A 17,777-nucleotide genomic window follows, 5' to 3' on the forward strand; every position below is an offset into this window, starting at 1 on the left:
GCCCCACCCAGAATGGGAGGGGCGCTGGGGTTCGAGAGTGAGTAATAATTTCTTGCTCGACTTATTTCTCTCTTCTAAAAGATATTCACATTTGTATTTCAGCAAAAAAATACAAACTTTGCAGTTGACGTAATTATTGCTTTTTTTTCCTTTATGCCAAAAGTGTAGAGATATTTCATGGCTGACATTCACATGTACTTTACAACTCATTGACTGGAAATGGATGCTCATCCTATTGGGGGATAGTTGACATTTTTTGGGTGGATTATTATTATTTCTTTTTTTTTTTTTACAAAAACAAAACAAGAACTATTTGATAGGCATTACACTGTGAGACCATAACAACTCTAGCTTTTTGACCTACGGGATTTCATGACCCGTCCCGTCGACTTTACAAAATATAGGGAGGCAAAAATGTACATATCAGTAAGAGAGAAGAGAGTGCTGATAAAACATATACTTTCAAAAGCATAACGTTGTTGTTGCTTGGCTACATTCAATGATCATAAGAACTACAAAAACGACAGAAGACAGAGGAGTGAGGAAGAAAAGACACTGCTGCCTTGCGACATGTACAAAAAAAAAACATCATTTCATCAAAGAGAATGAAAAAAGTTACTAGAAGAACTAGAAGACATTAGGACACGACTCGACACAACAGACCACAAAGGGGGAAAAAAGACAGCCTCTAATAAATGAACATCCTTTGGTAAAAACAGTATTTAAAATGTTTGCATTTTCTTAATATATTTTTTTCTGCAATCTCTAGCTAAAGATCGATAGAACTAGTTTTAGTTAATGTACGCTACACATCAATGAACATCTCTCATTTTAAAAAAAGAAAAAAGGACTATATAAACAACCTATTTACAAGAAAATGTTTGGGAAGTCAGAACTTATTGTATTTGATACACTTGACTGGCATTTGTTTTATTGCCGTAATAATCTACCCAGCAGTAGAACCAGAGGTGTGGGTATAATAGTGCACTATTGCCCTTGTCACCGAAAGGAAAACATTCACAGACTGTACAATTTACAGTTGGACGCCGAAAACAGCAGCTCCATGTCCTCGTGGCAGTGGTTCTCAACCTTTTTCAGGCCGCGACCCCCCCAAAATAATCATATTATTTGAAGTGGGGACCCCCCAAAATAATAATATTTGAACTGTGGACCCCACAAGATAATCATATTTGAACTGGGGACCCCCCAAAATAATTATATTTGAACAGTGGGGACCCCCCACCCTGACAAGCACAGGAATTGTAGGAGTTGAGGCATTGCCATTTTGTTTGACTTGGTTCCACAGATAAATATCATGAAAATGGCTGATCTACAAGCTCACAGTGCCTCGCACTGCAAGGCGTTGTGAGCTTGCAGATCGGCTATTTTTCTTATAGTATAGTTTGTTGATTACTTTTGATGCAGTTATGGCGTTTTTTTTCTTATTCTTTTTAGGTATTGAAATGGTCTTAAAAGTCCTTAAATAGTAACATCACTGTCATCTGGGACCCCCCCCCCCCCACACTAATCATGTGGGGACCCCCCTGGTGGTCCCGATCCACAGGTTGAGAACCACTGTCCTTTAGAACAAATACACTTTCACAGATGTCACGACACGGAAGCGTTGGATCCACTTTGTGGCCTAAAAACGCCTAATTCAGTGGCTCTCAAAACGTTTACATTTCATCTGCAACTCTCAGAATCACAGACCCGTAAGGGTCCATATATTTAGGGAAACCCCTTCAAGGAACCCTGAGGGTCCCCTGGGCCTGGACCCCACACTTTTGAGAACCAACTGACCTAAAATCATGCTCCCGCCGTACGACCGAAGCAGAAATCGGCGCTCGGCACGCTACACGGTGGGGTTCATTTTCTCGCTCTTTGTACAAACACGCCCAAGTTCGCTAAAGCGCTCCTCGTGAACCGAGGTTAAGTTCGCTGTCACTCGCGTGGGCCGGGTGGCTTTTCTGAAATGGTTAAACACAGCAGGCGTTTATCGGTAGGGTTCGGGATCGGGAACCTGGAGGAATCGGATCCAACATTAAAGGAACCCGGATTCGGTTCCATCGCATTTGGAAGCGGTTTCCGGAGCCGTTTTTTTTGTCACACTGTCAGAGCTGGTTATGTTGGACTTCATGTCTGCTATACAATTACAATACCGGTGGGTCTCAAAACGTAAAACATTCAAGGACCGACCATAACTCTGAGAGTGTACAAATGGAACCAAATGGACCCGTAAGGGTCCAAATCCTAAAAAGGATCCCAACTCTAGTTATCGGAGCCGAAAAGGTCCTTGCTTTTTCTCTGTATTGAACATTCTCAATAAAAGATCTACAAGATATATAGGTGCATTTGTCCATCATCACGCTGCCTGGATAACGGCTATTTAAATTACTAGAACATCGCATATGCCTCACAGACGGACTGCTGCGGTATGGACACTAACTTTCTGAATCTGTCAACTAATATTTATATTCAATAAGTGGCAAATAAAACACATCGTGGAGTCGGGTGGTTTTCATGGAAAAAATCCGAAACCCCCCCCCCCCCCCCAACCCACCCTTCCTCCCAAAAAACGTTTGGCAACGGAGTCCAGACAGACCTGACAAAATAGAAACCAACCACACCAATTACATAGAATACAAATGCACCAGGCAGTCTCTCTTTTTGCTGCGTCGCCACCCTGTGGTGTGTTGGTGTAATGTGGTGTGATGTGTGTGTGTGATAGTAAAAGGTAAAAAGTCACGGTTTGGTGGTTGAGTTACTGATCATTATAGTCCTCCATACTTGACCCGGTACTTGTTAATGTTGTGGTAATGCAGGACCTCGGGCGTGGAGGTGGTGGTGCAGTTCACCAGGCCCTCGCGGCCCTCGCCCATCAGCCACTTGCGGTTGACGGCCGCCATGTCGCTGCTCACGTGCTCGTCCGCCCAGGAGTCCAGGAAGCGCTGGAAGCGTCTGTGGTAGCGAGTGTTGACCCGCTGCTGTGACTGGAGGAGAGACAAGGAGGGGGGGGGGGGGGGGGGTAAACACAGAGAACAGTGAGGGTCATCATCCCGTGATTAACCCATTGAGACCTGAAGCCCATTCTACAAAGCCGATTCTACAAAATGTCTTCTGAATCCCAACAGTATTCTGATGTTTCTATGTCGGTGGTGCTCAAACTTGTCAAGGACCCCCAACATTAAATGCATTTGGCTGCCGACCCCCCATCTCAAAATATGGACCCCCAGTAGCAAAGATTTGCACTATGTGCACAAATAAAAGCAATGAAAATATAAAAGTCCATCTCATCATTGGAGTGTGCGGCCTCATCTCACCTGTCTGATACATTACCTGCTTACCCAGGCCAGCACCTCCTCCATTCCAGAAGTGCACAGGAATTGCTCATTTGTATATATACTAGAAGTTCGGGCCGCTACGCGGCCCGAACGTCTAGCGTGACGCGTCGTTCACTTTGCAGTGCCACCTTACAGGCACCTCACAGTGTGAGAGAGAGTTTTGTGCTCTCCTAAATCCACGGCAGGCTTTGAAAGTTCCCACTTCAGAAAGAGGTGACGTGCATCACCTCTCCAATGACCAAAACCCACTATGGAAGCCGTCGAACTGGTGCGATCTGACGGCATCCTAGAATTTATAGGTAGGATGTGATGTCATGCGTGATGTCATGCTGTCGTGAGATTACGTCACACTGGCGTTGTGTCCATATTCGGAGTGATGCAACGTACATACAACATACTGACAAACATACTGACAACATGCTGTACGTCACACTGGCGTGATGTCAGATTACGTCACACTGGCGTGATGTCAGATTACGTCACACTGGCTACATACATACATACAGACAACCGACATGGCGCAGGATTCAAATTGTATATATATATAGATATATATATATATTCACTATATATATTAATATATATATTTAATATATATATATTAAATATATATATATGTTACAGGGAAATTGGAAAACCAGTGAAATTGAAAAAGGAGCGCTCGTTTTCACCCCCCTCGCTTCCCCCTTTGTTATCGATTCACCTTGATTGCGACTGGTGACGTTAATCTGTCTACGTAATCAACACACCAGGCAATTCTGTAGAACCAACACTAGAGGGCAATGCAAGCCACACTAGAGCCCCCCCCCCCACACACACACACACACACACACACGCACGCACACTAATTAGCGTGTCGTGGATAGTAACCCATGAAAAGATCTATTCTCCCCCTATCGGTTTACAACTCGGACGGCGCCGAGTCGACTAGCAGACCATCGGCCGGTCGAAACGGGCATTCGCGCCTGGAGGCGCTCCGGCGCGCCTCCTCGGCCTCAAGGTCTGGTGAGTCGGCGCGCCTCCGTCATGGACAATAACTATTAGCACCGTCTCGCGAGTTAAAAATACAGCGTTACTCTGCTCAGTGTGGCTAACCGCTTCATTATCCAACCTGTCATAGAACATTTCTCTCATATTATCCATTTTATTTTCAGCGCTCCACCGCCTCGCATCAAAGCCCCGTCTCACGCCGAAGCCCCGCGCCTAAAAACAAGCATACCTTTCCAATTTCCCAACGAATGCCAATTTCCTTCTAACATATATATATATATATATTCAAAGATTTGCACACATTTTCAAAATCTTTCAAAAATAGCAGATCTACAAGCTTGCTATGAGCTTGTATATCTGCTTTTTTCAATAGCCAAAGTGTAAAATAATGCCTCTTTAGCTCAAATAAAAAAATGACACAGATGCGTTCCAGGTCTTAATGGCTTAAAGCAAAATGAACAACTGAAAATGTTTGTATGGCCAATGTGAGATTTGTGAAACAGCATGAAAGGAGCCCCCCCCCCCCCTCACACACACACACACACACTAGCACGGATTCCTAAATATTTAACACATACCCTGCTATTGACGGAGATCTCCGTCAATTAAAAAAAAACATTTAGAAATGAAGCTAGAGGGCGCTCTCCGCTAACCTATGAATGATCCCTTGACTGCAGGAGAATGATAGGAGCCGAAATGACATCGTCCCAAAAAAAAAGTCGCTCCATCCACTCCCATGTTATGAGATGCAGAAATACACATTTAGCTCGGATCTCTTCTTTTTTTCGTTGAAAACAAGCCATATTCAACTGCTGATAACATCAGAATGGACGATGGCGGTAGCAATCTTTTTGTTCCGGTGGATAGACGAGACCCCCCCCCCCCCCCCCCCCAGACAGCTTTGGTTTACATCCGTGTCCACAACGTGGCTTCCGTGGCTCTCAGTGGAAATTCAAAATAAGGTAAAAAAGTAGCGGATGGATGGATGAATGAATGAATGAATAATACCTGGCAGTGGGTGTGTTAATTCATTGAGTGCCTTTGGCGTGTTTGACGTGTTTTACCGCAATGGCGCAACGTGCCAATGACGTGTTGTTTTTTAAAAAAACGTTCAGAACCCAAGATATCATGATCCGAAGATGTGCTAATCCATTCACTTCTTGTTTAACGTATTACTTAACACAATATGTAACATTATGATGTTTTAGTAATATTGTCCCTGCTGTTATACACACTACCAACCAGGAGAAGAAATCACTGATTGAGGCTTTCAAGGCATAGCATGTGTTTTTGGGGCGTCTATGAAATATCACTATCATTCATTTGCTACAGCAGGTGTTAAATATCTCTGTATTCCCATGGTAATTATTGCTATAGAGTGTTTGTTCAGTAACAGGGGGGTCATTCCCCGTCTCTCCAGCTCTTTACTAAACAGAAAATACATTTTCAGGTCGGGATACCAATCTCATCCACTCAGGAGAAGGAACTCATACAGGATAAACGATTCAAAACAAGTTACATTTAAAGTGATGAAACAAACAAAATGAGCAGACAAAGTTGGAACTGGAACACTATCAAAATTTAAGCTGATGAATGGGTTCCCTTGCTCTCTCTTGATTGGACGAATTATTAACCCATTAAGACCTGGAATGCATCTGTGTCACTTTTTGATTTGAGCTAAAAAAAAAAGCGCCTTATTTTACACTTTGGCTATTCAAAAATAGCAGATCTACAAGCTTATAGCGCGGCACTAGATCTGCTATTTTATTTAAATCGTGAAAAAATGTGTGCACATCTTTGAATACATATTGTTTAAAAGCGAACATTTTTAACTCAAATCTTTGCTTCTGGGGGGTCCCTGGAACAAAATATTTTGAGATGGGGGTCCGCGGCCAAATACATATCATTTTGTGGGTCCTTGACATGAAAAAGTTTGAGCAACACTGATATAGAAACATATGGTTTTTTTTTTCTCAGAATACTGTTGGGATTTAGAAAACATTTGTAGAATCGGCTTCAGGTCTTGTCTTTAACTTTAACAAAAAAAAATAACATTTTAACCAAAACATATCCCTTACACCACCTTTAAAAGTCTTGCCATGTCAAGATGAATAAAGTCTATTGTCAGAATTGATTGGAAAACTCAACGTTGACCGCCGCAACTCAACTCTGCGTGGAAACAAATGATGACAGTATGTTATTTGTATCAATATATATATTCTAAATACAAGACTGGCTAATTTGAAGTGGTGACTCCATCAACGGCAAACAACCGCAGGCTTTGGCTGAAGAACACATGGATAAAGTACCACGGGACGCTGCCTCTGGACTCTCAACAGTTTGCAAATGTTACTCCGTTTCTGTGACTACTGACTGCAGCTTGCGTTCAAATACGTTTGAAAGTTATTTCGTGAGTGCGGATGTTCACCTCTCTTTGATTATGCAGCTGGCTTTAATCTAAGTTGTGGTGAGTTGATTGGGCCAAACCCTTTGGACTAAATCAACAACACGACACGCACATCCCTCCAAAAACCTTAACTAAAAAGCTGCTGCCTTAAACACAAGGTCAGACAAAAGATCCACACACCAACTAGCTCCCGTTTGAAGGACTTTTTGCAGCAGCAGCAGCAGCAATGACGTCTTAAACAAAAGGTTCTTCCTCTGAGGAAGACTAAAGACGCATGACCATGCCAGTGTCTTAACTTCTCACAATGATGAGAATGACGCGATTTTGTGTTTTGATGATGATGACGCTGTTTGCTAACCTGGGAGTCACCATTTGATTCTACGAGACTCGGATTCGTCTCAACGGGCCTGAAAATTAACTCTTTGACTCTTTGATTCCCGTCCGATGGTACTATGGCTATCATGGCCAATGACGGAAAAACAGGAATTATTAAAAAAAAAGAAAAAAGTAAATGTTTTCATTTTTTTTTTTTTCTTTTTTTTTGTTTATCTCAAAGCAACTAGGAGATAATGTTATCCAAAAAATTGCTGCTCCATTCACTTCAATGTTAAAAATCAAACGGAGGAAAAATGCACCATTTTCCTGGCACTGGGACGACACAGTCTGAAATAAATCTGGCAATGAAAGAGTTAAGGTTCGAGCTCGGCCCGAACAATTACCATACTTTTGGGCCCGAAAACCCGTAAAACCCGAAAGGTGGTGTGCTTAATGTCCTAAAAGTCACGCATCCGACAAGCTTTAAACTGAGCAAATTGGACCTTCCATTACAGAGATAATGGCCAAAACATTTTGAAAACAAACAAAAAAAGATAGAGTTTTGGCCATTGTCGCCCGTTTCTCTTTAATAACACGGGCTAGGAAGGTTGGACGGCGACAAACTAGATACCTGAGTAAAGTTCGCTTTGAGCTGCATCCAACACATCACTGCCATTTCCGTTGGCCTTACCGTTAGGCCGTTAGGGGCAGTCCGACTAATTTGCATAGATTTTGGGCCCGGCCCCAAAAAAAAAACGTCGGATCGGGTTCGACCAGAATTTGAGAAACTCTAGTCAGTCCTAAAGATCAGATTAAATAAACAAAGTGGATTCACCTGCAGTCTGAACCATATCTATGTGTGGACCTTTTGATTTGACATTGGAACAATAGATCATTGGTTCTCAAAGTGGGGTCCGGGGACCCCCAGGGGTCCTTGAGGGAGTTCCAGGGGGTCCCCAGCTAAATGATAGATTAGGCACCAAATGGACCCTTATGGGTCTGTAACTCTGAGAGTGTACAAATGGAACCAAATGGACCCGTTAGGGTCCATTTGGTTCCATTTGTACACTCTCAGAGTTAAATTAACATTGATTTTACAATATGAATTGGGGTCCCAGAGACATACATGCCATTAAATGGGGGTCCGTAGCCCTAATGCATGTCACACTGGGGGTCCTTGAAATTAAAATGGTTGAAAATCACTGCTAGAGAGCCGTAAAAAATCTTCTATTATGGGGGTCCCTGGCTTATCTTTTCAAATGGGGGTCCGCGGGCTAATAAGTGTCTATTTGGGGGTCCTTGGCACGGAAAAGTTTGAGAACCACTGCAATAGATCATGCCCTACCTGATGAGCCCGGGTCAGCGCCGTGTGCCTGTACATGTAGTCCTCTGACTTGCACACGTACACCATCTTGTACGAGTTGAGCTTGAACATGCATTCCATCTTGAGCTCACTGCCACCACCGGCGTCCTCCTGAGACTTATCGTCCGACGAGGAGGAGGAGCCCTTGGTCAACATCTTCTCCTGCTGGAGTCGTTCCCACCCTCGCTGGCACTTCCTTATTCTCCGCAAGTTCCTGATGACCAAGAGCAGATAGGCCGCCATAAGTACGCCGTCCGACACCGGGAGAAGAAAAAAAAAACGTAAAAATCCACTTGTGCAATTTAAAAACCCCCACATCATCATCAAATAATAATAAAACGGCACGTTTATACAGGGAAAGTTCGCACAAATTTCTAACCCCCTCCCCTCTTCGGCATACTATACAATGCTACGGTTATGTATTTTGCGCTTGACAATATGTATGATTAAAAATTTTGGCAACACAAATAAGTAGTACATTGATTTGACAGTAATAATGAAAATAAAATTTGAGAGGACTGTCCCTTTAAACAAGTTTTTGTTCTTCCTTTTTTTTTTGGGATACCCGTCATGCATAGCAACTCACCGAGAAACAGAATTAGAGATAGGGAGTCAAATCATTCGTGGAAAATGTTGATCTATAAGGAGCAGCAGAGGCAGCAGTAGTAATAATATTTCTGTACAGTGCACTTCCGTTCTGGTTCAAACTCTTTAAAAAATATTGCTTTGGCAAAACATTGATTTTATTTTTTATTTTCGTCGGATTTTTGAGATCCAAATTTTTGTGCAAGCATTAAAAAAAAAAAGTGGAATTAATTCACCCCGCTTTTTTGAATGAAAGGTTTAAATGTGTACTTACCGCAGACAGTACAGGTGAGCGAGGACTGTGAGACCGTGAAGCATATTTTTTTTTTGCATTCAGGGCTCCACTTTAAAAGACATAACAGTGAGGCCAATTTCAAAATAAAAATGGGAGAAACAACATTTTTATATTTGCTGCCAAATGGATTAACCAATCAATCCAGAGAAGAGTTATGAGTTGGGAAAAAAAGATATAACTTTGATGCGGACATACCGTCACTGACAATGTACAGAGTGTTATGTATGAGCCATGCAATGAAGACCAAAACTGAAGTGTAAAAAACAAACAGCTGGGTTTTACACTGCTGTTGAAAGGGTCGTTGTTGTTGTTGTTTTTTTGCAGAGAAGGGTTACGTCTATTCTTGTGCTGCTTACCTCTCATAGATTTGATATATATGAGGGAAAACAAAACAAAAAGCAAAATGCAGGTGAAACCACTGATAAATCATAGTCAGACATGTACCAGATTTATGCAACGGTGTTAAACAAATATGATTTTTTTCTTCCCCCTGTGTGTCTTTTTTAACCACTTGAACCATTTTGCATCCCTATTCTGGGGGGGGGGTGAACATCCGGCGGAAAATAAGCCGATCTACAAGCTCACAACGCGATCGTGTTGTGAGCTTGTAGATCGGCTTATTTTCGGTATAGATTTGGTAGTTGAGGGAAACACTAGAGGACCGAGTACAGAGCCCTGGGGGACCCCCCCTGCTCAACTAAAATAGGGTTTAAGTGGTTAAAAAAATTCAATAAAAAAAATCAAAAGTCTACTGAAATGTTTATGATAATGGACAGCCATCTCAAAAAACAAAAACAAAAAAAAACAAAAACGACATGTCAACAAGCATCGACGACCAAAGACAAAGACGAGGCTTTGATGTTAACAACGAGACGGTCATCATCATCACACAACCTCCATGCAAAACTCTCTGCAACGTTGTCGAGAAGAAAGAAATACACCAAAAACATTTCAACAATACAATTCAGACCATCATTTTATTTACAAAGCCCTGCTTCCTCTTTCTCTCTGTACAAGTGTTGCTGTTCGTTCTGTGTGCTTGGCTTTTCCTCGTTAAGACTTATTTATTATTTTTTAATAATACTCGTCATTGTCGTGAACTTGTAGAAAAAATAAGGAAAAGAAAAAACGTCACCCCACCACAACGAAACCAAAAAAAGAGAATAGTTGCAACGGGAGTGCACTGTATTCCACTGCAAATTATTATTACACACATCAAATAGAGCACTCAAACAAAATGGAACATTTGAAACATTTATATTTGTCTTAAACAGTGATTAAATAGAGTCACAATACAAGATGTTTTTTTTTTTCATATGAATACAATCAATCACAAACATAGGGCATGATTTACGGTAGCTAAGAAAACCAGGACTTCACTTTGTATTCTTTTTACTCATAGTTATGGACAAATTCACTATAGAAAAATGAATTAGAAAAAGGGCCATCGCCATTCAGTCTCAGACCAATGTCAAAAGTAGAAAGATTACTGTTGTGACAAAATAAACAAACAAAAAAAAACAATAACAGACAGAAGTGGAACCCATTTGTTTTTGCTTGACTTTTAAGCATCTCGGTCTCCAGCTACACCATAAAAACATATTTGAAAGCAACACATTTCTTTCTCTTTTTTTTTTTTAAATATAACTCACTGACTCAATAATTGCAATAATTGTGTCCAGCTAAGCTCAAAAATCCCCCCCCCCCCCCCCAAAAACACAACTTGTGAGCCAAATACCAATAAAAACTCAGTCACGATCATAAATAAAGAGTCCCGTTAAAAAGGAACCAAATCTAGGCATAAATAAATTCCCTATTTTTAAAAAGATGACCGTTTTAAGTGCAATCCTCAAACGTGAAGACGAGGAGTTCAACTGAAAAAAAAAGAAGAAAAAAAAAAGAACGGACAAAATAAAACTCCTCAAGTTCACAGCCTATGAGAACCCCCCCACCCGCCCACCCCTGCAAGCGTTTCACCTAAAAATCTGTGGCGTTTATGGATCGTTAAAGGCCTTTTCCAAACCATTCGTTGGTGGTATCTGTCCGTTAACTTATTAGGGCAGGACACGCTCAGAGACGAAAAAAGAGACTTGTGATTAACGGAGAAGGCTTCTAAAGTCGGAGCTTGTGCAACCAAAAAAAAAAAAAGAAGAAAAAAAAAGGTGTCACTGGTTCTAGAGCTCTGAGAAATGAGCCGATATTTGGCAGCTGGTTTGGGGGGCGCTCGCGTCAACGGTTTTTGCCACACAGCCACACACACCACGGCTGGCTGGCTTGGTTGACCGAGAGCCTTTAGGGAAGTTGCTTTAAGGTTGTTTCACACAAGAGGGACACACAGCTGGGGCCTCACCTGGGGAGGAACACGGGCTTCTGGGCCAGGTGTTCACGCAGCTCGGGTGACGCAGAGTCTGAGTTCAGGTATCTGCCCACATAGTCAGACCACCTCTGTTTGGAGGAATAACAATGAGGGGGACATGAGTTAATGTCAGTGGTGGGAAAAGTACTCGCATGTTTTACTTATTAACCAATTAAGACCTGAGGCGATTCTTAAAAAAAATCTAAATCTCAACAGTTTTTTGAAAAAAAAAAAAATCAGGAAAATATTTTTTCAAGATTTTTCAAAAATAGCAGATCTACAAGCTCGTAGCGCGGCACTCGGTGCCGCGCTACGAGCTTGTAGATCTGCTATTTTTGAATAGCCCAAAGAAATCTTAAAATGAGACGCAGATGCGTCCCCGGTCTTAATGGGTTAAGCTAAAAGTATCAATACTGCAATATAGAAATACTCTGTTACAAGAAAAAGTCCGCAATTCAAAATGCAAAAGTACTCATTATGCAGAATGTTTCAAGTTTTGAAAACTTGAAATGTATCTATTGGGTTCTTGGTCACCTCCCTGACCAAGAACCCCAGACCCATCTTCCCCCAATTGCTCAGTTTGGCTAGGTGAAAAGCTCTAGGAATTTCCTGGTGGTTCCAAATTTCTTGCATTTACGATTGATGGAGACCCACTGTTTGTTGGGACCTTCAAATGATGCGGAAAGTTTTTTGGTAACCTTTCCCAGATCTGTGCCTCCGCAGACAATTCCTTTGACCTCATGGCTTGGTTTGTGCTCCCGACATGCACTGTTAACTGTGGGACCTGATAGAGACATGTGTGTGCCTTTCTAAATGATGTCAAATCAATTTACCATAGGCAGACTACAATCAAGTTATAGAAACATCTCAAGGATGATCAGTGGAAACAGGATGCACTTCAGCTCAACTTTGAGTGTCATAGCAAAGGGGGGTCAATAATTATGCACATGTGATTTTGTCTTTTACATTTTTTTATGCATTTGCAAGAAAATCAATGTTTTAATTTATTTTGTCACTATGGGGTATAGTGTGGAGAATGTTGAGTAAAAAAAAAACGTTTTTATTTTGTCACTATGGGGTACCGGTACAGTGTGGAGAATGTTGAGTAAAAAAATTTAATTTAATACATTTTTGAATAAGGCTGTAAAATGTGGGAAAACGTGAAGGGGGGTCAATACTTTTGCAAGGCACTGTATATCACCTTAATCTAGCCTCCCTGACTCCACTAGGCCACTCAGATCAGCTGACCAGATGCCCTTGAAAGTCCTGCGCACACAACTGAAGCTAAAAGGCGACCGTGCCTTTTCGGTCGCGGCCCCGAATCTGTGGAACAACTCTCCACTATCTGCAGCCACGTTTGCGGAGAGAGCGTGTTGTCTGTTGTTCTAACCTCTGTGTCTGCTGGCTCATCAGAGTTGTCCTCTTCTGTGTCAAGCAGCTCCATGGCCAACGTGACGCTCCCTCGGCTCTTCAGAAACATCAACTGGGAAAATTTAAAAAGAAACCACAAATAAGACAAATGCATTGTTAGCGCACCATCTAAAGCAGTGGTTCTCAAACTTCAATTTGGGGGTCAAGGACCCCCAAATTGACACTTATTAGCCCGCGGACCCCCATTTCAAAAGATATGCCAGGGACCCCCATAACAGAAGATCTTTTACGGCTCTAGCAGTGATTCTCAACCATTTTAATTTCAAGGACCCCCAGTTTGACATGCATTAGGTGCATTAATCTATGTCAATTTAACTCTGAGAGTGTACAAATGGAACCAAATGGACCCGTTAGGGTCCATTTGGTTCCATTTGTACACTCTCAGAGTTACAGACCCACAAGGGTCCATTTGGTGCCTAATCTATCATTTAGCTGGGGACCCCCTGGAACTCCCTCAGGGACCCCTGGGGGTCCCCGGACCCCACTTTGAAAACCAATGATCTAAAGAGGGAATCTGTTTGTTGTTTTGTTTTTCGTGTTTGAATAACTTGATTCAGGGTATGCAATCTATAATTGTCCCCTCCTTGTTGGGAGTAGGATTATGCAATTTATTTGTCGACACTTATGATACTGGCGTACTAATTCTACATCTTTGTCTATGTACTTCTTGTCCAGTCATTACAGTGATGGTATAGCATTTGTATGTCAATATATTATTGCTGTTCTCTTCTGTCCCATGTAGGCGTTTTACAAAAATGTAGGTACATTCTTTTTTAAAGGGATAGTTCACCCTTAAAATGTTTTTTTTTCTATCGATTAGTCACCCCATATATTTTAGTTTTTGTCGCATTGCTAAGCCAATAATTTGATGACCGGCAGCGGTTCCGGATGGAGACACAAAGAGTCTCCTTTGTGTCTCCTACTAGAACCGCCGCATACCGCTGGTCATCAAGTTATTGGCTTAGGAATGCGACAAAAACAAAGAAATATCCATGAATTCAAGTCTCCATAGAAAAAAAGTATTTTTTTGGGGTGAACTATCCCTTTCATGTATGCCATGAAATCCTGAATAAATAAAATGTACACATAAATAAAATTATGAATCTGGTTTAACACATTGACTGCCAGAGTTTATTCATAATGTACTCACCCCTGTGCCAGCAATTTGCGTGTTTTAAAAAAATATATATTTTGTAATTTTTCATTCAAATAAATTCTCTGATTGTGGTTTTAAGCACTACGACAGTTCCACCAGTAGAGAGCAGCGAATCCACACATTGATCACCTCGCTCGCCCCCTCCCAAACAGGCCCACGTCACATCCGGTCATTCACCGGATGTTATGATTCGCCAATCCCTGATCCCCGGATCGGCCTGAAAACGATGTGATTCACGACGACGATGACTGTTAGTCACCCGGACCAAAGAAAATAGAAGTTGAGCTGTCCGTTCGTTTTTTAAACCGTGTGAAAAAACGCGTTTTTCCCTATTCTGGACGAAAATGACCGGAGAAAAACAATGTGACCCGGAAACGAAATCTGCGTTATACATCCGGCTCCGGGTGAGTGTGACGTAAGTGGAAAACGAAAGTGCTGATGAAAAATAAACAGACAAGCGCGATCACAGATTAAACCAATGAAAATACCTAATATCGAGTTAACTCGACCTAGGCAATCAATGTGTTAAGAGAAAGGTACGGGATCAGATCACACAAAAGGTAAATACCTAAACCTTCGATACAAATGCCCGATTCCCAGAAGGTGTTCTGTAAACGTACCTTGAAACAGTTCTCGTCAGACATAAGCTGCTCTGCTTTGCGCTGGTAAGCCGATTCTGCGGTGGACCTGGACGCCTGGGTGGAGAGGGCGCCCCCGGTGGCCTTGTTGGTGTTTTCAGTCAGGTAGAGGTCCGTCACGCGCATACAGATGTCATCACTGACTATGTGTTGGAGCTGAGAAAACATAAAAAAGGGTTATGGATGCAGTTACTGCATTCAAATATACATACTGTGTGATAAAACAATGCATCTAAACATTAAGGGTTCTAGATGCCGTTACTGTGTTCGAATATATCGTCTCCGTCAGGTGGACACGCGTTATTTTTTAGGATTCAAATTCAAAAACATCAACAGTAGCAGATCTACATGCTCAAAACGGTTAACCCTTTAAGACCTGGAATTTTAAGATTTGAGCTAAAAATCATTATTTTACACTTTGGGCTATTAAAAAATAGCAGATCTACAAGCTCATAGCCGCGCTACGAGCTTGTATATCTGCTATTTTTGAAAATCTTGAAAATGTGTGCAAATCTTTGAATATATATATATTTAAAGTGAACATTTGTAACTCAAATATTTGCTTCTGGGGGGGTCCCTGGAACAAAATATTTTGATGGGGGTCCGCGGCCAAATACGTATCATTTCGGGGGTCCTTGACATGAAAAAGATTGAACACCACTGATATAGAAACATAGGTTTTTTCAGAATACTGTTGAGATTTAGGAGACATGTAGAATCGGCTTCAGGTCTCAATGGGTTAAACAAGAAGTTGAAGGATACATTTAGGTCTGATAAGGATGTACTGTGCATGCAACCAGTGCCCACTCTTCTCGCATCCCTAGTACCATCCATGCCAGCGTAACAACAAAACCCTGTGGCGGTACAGACCTGCCTCACGATGCTCTGGATGAGCTTGTCCATGGTGAAGGCCATGTAGGCGTGGATGGTGAACATCTCCCTCAGGGAGTCCTCGTACTGCGCCGGCTCCATGTTCCCGTCCAGGAGGTTCCGCACCATCTCCAGGAAGGCCGAGTAGTAGTCCTCCACCTCCACGTCTACTGCAAGAGAAACATGGTAGAACCACATGAAACCTATGTGATATTTAGTAGTAGTTCTCCTCCTCCACGTCTACTGCAAGAGAACATGGTAGAACCACATGAAACCTATGTGATATTTAGTAGTAGTTCTCCTCCTCCACGTCTACTGCAAGAGAACATGGTAGAACCACCAAAACCGGATCCCGGATAATTCCGTTTCCGGTGGTGCTACAGGAAACGGAAGTGTATCGAAAATTGAAAAAAGTGCAATGTGAACTTTAAAAAAATTAAGGAAAAAAATACCAATTCGCGTAGGTCTACGCGATTGGCACGTGGCGGCTTTAAATAGGTTCGTGTAGGTCTACGCGATTGGCACTCAATGTGTTAATGGTCATTACACACCGGCGATTATGCGAATATACGCAAAATTCAGACTCGTTCCGAATAATTAAAAGATGCTTTTTCGCTTCGCTTTTTCGCTCCATGGAAGCTTGCATTGACTTTATAAGGTTTTAAAAAAAACGTATTATTCGCATGAAAAAAATCGCCCCCGGTGTGTAAGGAGCTTAAGAATCGCCTCAGGTCTTAATGGGTTAAGCGTTGTTTATGTACCATGACCACTTGAGCTGACCCCATTACCCCTTGAAATAAAAATTTAAAACAAACTTACTGGGCTCTTTCATCCTCAGCTGGATGGCCGGGTTGTCGCTCTTCTCCCGCTTGAGGCCCAGGACCTCGCGCTCCCACTCGCGCTCGCGGGCGTCCTCCTCGATCTGCCGCTCGGCCTGCGCGTAGATCTTCAGCAGCCGCGCGCACAGCATCTGGTGGAGGCGCACCAGGATGTACCAGTTGTTGTTGACGTAGAACATGTTGTAGGGGTCCTCCAGGCCCCGCAGCTTCTGGGCCCCCGTGTTGGAGAACAGCAGCTTGGACGGCTTGGCGGCGGCGGTCCCCCCCCCCGCGGGCGTCGTCCCCGTCGTGGTGGTGGTGGTGGTGGCGGTGGAGGACGAGGAGGGGGCCGAGCTGCTGCCCCCGCTGCTGCCCCCGCTGCTGCTGTTGTTGTTATTGTTGTTGCCGCCCGGCAGGCCGTTGTGCTTCTTGGTGGCACTGCCGCCATCTTGGTCCGTCTCCCTGTTGATTGATTGATTGATTGAAATTTGTATAGACCAATTATTTGTTTACAAACATTGGGACTGGACGCACAGGTGACTGCTTCATGTAATCAATTCCCAACAGATCCCCAAACCTGCTGTTTTAGGGTGAGCTTGTTTCAGTTCATTCAACCTCCTCTGTGTGTAGGCTAGTGGGGTGCGCCCTGGCGACACATATATACTTCATCGCGTAACGGTATTGCGCAACGAGAACAGCTGACATACAAGCTCACAACCGCGTCACGGATGCGACCGCTGTGAGCTTGGAGATCTGCTATTCTCGGCCGTTAGGCTCTGCGCGCGACACCTTCGCGGGACGGAGCATAAATTCTTGACGGGCTGCAGCTGCGCGAGCCAAGCAGGTTCTGGTGCCATGATCATAGAGCGCTCCCCTCTGTTTTTATGACAGCCACTGGAGGTGGAGTTTTGAGGACAACTGCTTTGAATTGTTATTATTGTTTACACACAACAGAAACCAAGGATTATATTTTTCAAGAGCGAGAGATCACAGTAAAAATCCTAAGCATTCTTCCTCCACACTGGGAGAAAAACAGCATCTGAAAGTGTGATGGGATGCATTTTTACACGTGAGACTGTGACCACTTTTACATTGCATCTTATGAGCGGTGGGGTTCTTTTGCTGCCGACCTGCGCGCGCATACTGTTTCATACCAGTGTGACGTCGTCTGTTAAGGCGTCTATTAGGCAAAAGGAATGTAAAACAACACAG

General features: G+C 42.8%; 1 protein-coding gene across 2 annotated transcripts in view; it reads right to left on the reverse strand.

Annotated features, from left to right (window-relative positions):
* Positions 1-2,589: 2,589 nt before the first annotated feature.
* Positions 2,590-17,777, reverse strand: part of LOC311046729 (paired amphipathic helix protein Sin3a-like) — a 48,072-nt gene continuing 32,884 nt past the window's right edge. Inside the window, exons 16-22 of one of the 2 annotated variants that reach the window (XM_084059246.1) lie at positions 16,567-17,027; positions 15,748-15,914; positions 14,860-15,033; positions 13,043-13,135; positions 11,647-11,741; positions 8,399-8,630; positions 2,590-2,990 (exon numbers count right to left, since the gene is read on the reverse strand). In XM_084059246.1, the coding sequence (XP_083915372.1) occupies positions 2,772-2,990; positions 8,399-8,630; positions 11,647-11,741; positions 13,043-13,135; positions 14,860-15,033; positions 15,748-15,914; positions 16,567-17,027 (1,441 nt within the window). In that variant the 3' untranslated portion in view covers positions 2,590-2,771. Of the gene's footprint in view, positions 2,991-8,398; positions 8,631-11,646; positions 11,742-13,042; positions 13,136-14,859; positions 15,034-15,747; positions 15,918-16,566; positions 17,028-17,777 lie in introns of both variants that reach the window. The other variant, XM_084059245.1, reaches the window with a different exon arrangement.

The sequence above is a fragment of the Gymnoscopelus microlampas genome (assembly GCF_963454915.1).
Source record: "Gymnoscopelus microlampas genome assembly, chromosome: 1".
In the NCBI taxonomy this organism is placed as follows: Eukaryota; Metazoa; Chordata; class Actinopteri; order Myctophiformes; family Myctophidae; genus Gymnoscopelus; species Gymnoscopelus microlampas.